Source organism: Penaeus chinensis, chromosome 43 (genome assembly GCF_019202785.1).
Source record: "Penaeus chinensis breed Huanghai No. 1 chromosome 43, ASM1920278v2, whole genome shotgun sequence".
NCBI classification, from domain to species: Eukaryota; Metazoa; Arthropoda; class Malacostraca; order Decapoda; family Penaeidae; genus Penaeus; species Penaeus chinensis.
Window position 1 is genome coordinate 14,976,685 of NC_061861.1, and position 5,000 is coordinate 14,981,684.

The following is a 5,000-nucleotide window of genomic DNA, read 5'->3' on the forward strand; positions in this document are numbered from 1 at the left end:
CATATGTGTATATATGTATATGTATATATATGTACATGTATATGTATGTATATATGTATATATAGGTATGTATATATATCTATATATATATTATATAATATATATATATATATTATATAATATATATATATATCTATATATATCTATATATATATATATATATATATATATATATATATATATATATATGTATATGTATATAATTTCTCACTGGAGGCCACAGGTGCATGTTACATAGCTTGACTGAATGAAAGTCAGGATTTGCACAGCTCCACTGCTGAAATTAAGGAGGCAATCTCTAAGCTAAAGGGTGGGAAAGCTGCAGGCATGTGTGATATCCCTGCTGAACTGCTGAAGGCTGGGGGTAAACCTATGGCATGTGGTGTTGACTGCCACTGGCAATCTGGTTCCATTCCCCCTGACCTGTTAAGGGCATGGTCATCCGTCTCTGGCAGGGGAAAGGGGATCAATGGGACTGTAGCAACTAAGGCACCAGAGACCAGAACAGACTGGATTCATTCATAGCAAGTCCACAATAGTCCATATCCCAGTGCTTCGAGTCATGGTAGAACGTTTTGTTGTGGGCTGCTTGCCGCTAGCATCAACCTCAAGAAGGCATTTGTCTCGGTATATTGCAAATCACTATGGGAGATCCTGAGACTTAGGGGAATTTTGACATGGATTATTGGTTTAATTGCAAGCCTATATACTGGTGCTGAAAGTGCTGTAAAGGGTGGTGGGAGCCTGTCATACTTCCTCCCTGTTAACTCAGGATGAGACAAGACTGTGTCCTTGTACTAACACTTGCATGGACTGGATAATGGGCAGAGCTACTATCCAAAGTCACTGTGGAGCATAACAGAGCAATATCAAGATCACTGATCTTGACTTTGCTGACAATGTTGCTATCCTATCTGAATCTCTGGAATCTCACTGGTGGTGGTTCTTGATGCACTTAGCAATGAGGTGAAGCCCTTGGGCCTAGAGGTCTCCTGGACCAAGACTCATGATGTTAGGGGGCCTGTTAGGGGAACCTGTTCAGTTGATACATGCTTTCAGTGAGGATGTTGAAGTCACAAAGAGCTTTACATACCTAGGTAACTTAGTCCATGTCTCTGGGCTGTCAGAGAAGTCAGTAGATAGATTTGTCTTGCAACAGGTGCCATGCACTTGATCAACAGGAGCATTGCAGATGATGTTACTTAGAAGGACCAGCTACATGTCTTCAAACCCTTGTTACTGCCAGTTTTGCTATATGGATGCAAAACTTGAAGGCTATCAAGTGTCTTGGAGTCTCGTCTTGATGCTTTTTGGAACAAGTCCCTACGCTGGTTCATGGGGCACAGTTGGCAGGACCATGTGTACAACAGTGCCATTGTTAATCCATTTCTAAATAATGATCCATGCTGTTACCTCCCTCTGGTTCTTCCTGCACATCACACATTCTTCTCTTTTTATGTAACTTGACTAACCCCCCCTTTTTTTTTCTCCATCATACAGCTCAACGTATCCCTGAAGGTGATGCTTAGCTACACGATAGACGACGACCCAGTAACAGAGATGGGGGAGGTGGAAAGTTTGCCTTTATAGGAAATTTGGCCTCGCTTTTAATTTGAACAAGACAGATATGAAGGAACAAATTTGACAAGCTAAACACAAGTTTTGGGTAATGTGGCTTGATACATGCAGTCTGTAATGAAAAACAAACTGTAGCACATTTGATTTGTGCTTATTTAATTTCTCTCTCTCTCTCTCTCTCTCTCTCTCTCTCTCTCTCTCTCTCTCTCTCTCTCTCTCTCTCTCTCTCTCTCTCTCTCTCTCTCTCTCTCTCTCTCTCTCTCTCACTCTCACTCTCACTCTCACTCTCACTCTCACTCTCTCTCTCACTCTCACTCTCACTCTCTCTCTCTCTCTCTCTCTCTCTCTCTCTCTCTCTCTCTCTCTCTCTCTCTCTCTCTCTCTCTCTCTCTCTCTCTCTCTCTCTCTCTCTCTCTCTCTCTCTCTCTCTCAAGTCATTTATTGTTAAGTGACAGTCTTGTAGATTTTTTCTTGACAAAAGGAATAAGAAGTGAAAAAATTAAAGGTAAATGCAAACAATCACCTGCATGAAACTTTATTTTTTAATTGTCCATATGTTATGTTTAATTTTTTTTTTTATAGAATTTTATACCTCATCAGCACACCTTACAAATAGATTTATTTGGATGTGTGCAGATTATAGGATTTATTCAGATTTATGTGTGCATACTAATGCATGTGCACGTACACACATACACTCACTCACTTACTCACTCACTCACTCACTCACTCACTCACTCACTCACTCACTCACTCACTCACTCACTCACTCACTCACTCACTCACTCACTCACTTAATCACTCACCGACCCACTCACTCAATCATTCACACAAATCATTCACACACAATTGTTCAGTTTTGTGGTGATAGAATGCAATATTATGTTTACAACTTGTATGTTTCCATCTTAATTAAGTACTAAATAAATCCCTGAAGTTATTGCAATGAATATTGTAATCCTGAAAATGTCTTATTCTCAGAAAAGTTGCAAAACACAGAGAACATTATGCATGGAAATGTGTGACTGGTATATGTCATAAACAAGAAAATATGGGTGGCTTTGGCATAGTGTTGCCAATGTTAATAGCTGTGAATCTGCTGAAAAAATGGCCATGAATCTGCTGGAAAGAAGGAAATTTGATAGATTTTTTCATGATTAAAAACCTTAGTTTTCTTGGTTCAAGTCATATTCTTCCACTAAAGTGATTACATGTGTTGTATGATTTGTTTGTCTTGTTTTATACTGTATTTCAATCTTGTTTTTGTTTAGAAATGCACAGTCCAGTATCACAAGTACTAACTAACCATTCTTTACATTTTGATAAAAGTGCTCATGTTTGCATGCACACTTTTGGAAGTAAATATTTAAACTGACAGTCTACGCAGCAGCAATCATGTGTCATTGTTTTAATGACATGTTTTTGACAGTGTTCTTTAGCTTAAGTTCTTGTTAATGTTCTTGGGTAGGACATTTGCACCAGTGTTAAATCCTGCTGAATAATGAATATTTTACTTCCTCTGTGTTGAATATTTGTTAGCCACCAGTGAAAGACATTGAGTAATGTATATAGTAATGAAGAATCAATCCACAAACAAAATTGTCTCATTTGTTGTTACTTTGTATTATAATGGTACATTAAGGTACAGGAGGGGGAAAAGGAGCAGATTTTAATACCATTAGAACTTTCAGATATCTATTGCTTTATTTTCCAGATATTGAGGTACTCATAACTGTTTTCCTTTTCTTCACAAATTAATAACTTGTAACTGAAGAAGTAAATGCATTTGCCAGTAAATATAATTATCTCTTCTAATTTTTGATGTAATGTAATTTGTAAGCATTCCATATTATCAGAGGTTGAAACTGTGGAACAGTGAATGATCATATATTTTGAAATTGACAAGAGGAGTAAATTAGTGTTGACATATTGAATACAGTGTTTTATGTGATATAATACCAGTGAATAAAAAGTGAAGAAAAAAGAGAAAGAGACATTGGTTGTAATGATATCATTCCCATTTTTTCTGTTAATAGTAGGTCTGTTTCTTTGAGTAATATTCTTTTAGTTCCTACTCCCCCTCCACAAAAGATAGTTATGATTAATATTAATTTTTTCCCATCTCTTACTTTGTATTTATACATATGTATATTTTCTGTCCAGTTAGGAATCATAATTATCATAAAGTCGCCTTTAGTCTTGCCGTACATCATGCTGCACTTAATGTATATAATTCCCTTGAAAATGAGTCCTTCCCATCACCAAAGTTTCATTGAAATGGCCTTAAATACCATAGTATTATTATTATTACCTTTCAAAATGACACCTATTTATGCCTTATGAATAAAGCAAGAATTGAAGCAGCTGTTGTTTATTGAGAGAGGACGAGACACAGTGGTATAAGGTAGTTTGATTGGTGGGGGTAAAGGAGTGGGAGTGGGGAGGCACTAGCTGCTTAGATTATTATGGGAGAGGGGGTGGGGGGGACACAGCACCTGGTTCAGCCATTGCCGCTGGGGACGTATTCTGTCCACTGTAGTTTTTGTTTTGTTGGTAGGACTACATGATCTCACCTGATTTCACCTTTCCTTGATTTTCTTCTTTTTCTTCTTCCTCTTCTTCTTCTTCTTCTTCTGCTAGTAATATCGATGCTGTTGTTATCATGATTTATTAACAGTACTAATAGCAATATGAAATAAAATGTTTCCAAAAAGCAAGGAAAAGGATAAACAGGTGAGAGAGGCAGCACTGCCAGTTTAATTCCTTGGTGACTGAGCATATGTAGGGCAGTCTAAGTGTAAACAATCAATAAATTATACTCACAGTGGGCACAGTACATGCCTTATTCAGTGGTAATGGGTTAACCTATGTATTTTCTTAATTTTCCTTTCTTTTTCTTTTTTTCCTTTTCTGTTTCTCTCTTTTTCTCACTTCTTTCTCTTTTTTTTCTTTTTTTCTATTTTTCTTTTTCTTTTCCTTTTTCTTATTCTTTTTCTTTTTCTTTTTCTTTTTCTTTTTCTTTTTCTTTTTCTTTTTCTTTTTCTTTTTCTTTTTCTTTTTCTTTTTCTTTTTCTTTTTCTTTTTCTTTTTCTTTTTCTTTTTCTTTTTCTTTCTCTCTTCTCTCTTCTCTCTTCTCTCTTCTCTCTTCTCTCTTCTTTCTTCTTTCTTCTTTCTTCTCTCTTCTCTCTTCTCTCTTCTCTCTTCTCTCTTCTCTCTTCTCTCTTCTCTCTTCTCTCTTCTCTCTTCTCTCTTCTCTCTTCTCTCTTCTCTCTTCTCTCTTCTCTCTTCTCTCTTCTCTCTTCTCTCTTCTCTCTTCTCTCTTCTTTTCTCTCTTTCCTCCTTTGTCATGTATTTCAAATCAGACGGCATCAATGCCCTGTTATTATTACCTTCCATATATTGTGCTTTTGAAGTTGGATTAT

General features: G+C 36.7%; 1 protein-coding gene across 1 annotated transcript in view; it reads left to right on the forward strand.

The window, feature by feature from the left end:
• Positions 1–1,822, forward strand: part of LOC125024591 (ADP-ribosylation factor-binding protein GGA2-like) — a 20,865-nt gene extending 19,043 nt beyond the window's left edge. Inside the window, exon 11 of the mRNA XM_047612396.1 lies at positions 1,501–1,822. Within this exon, the coding sequence (XP_047468352.1) occupies positions 1,501–1,590 (90 nt within the window). The 3' untranslated portion in view covers positions 1,591–1,822. The remainder of the gene's footprint in view (positions 1–1,500) is intronic.
• Positions 1,823–5,000: the final 3,178 nt, after the last annotated feature.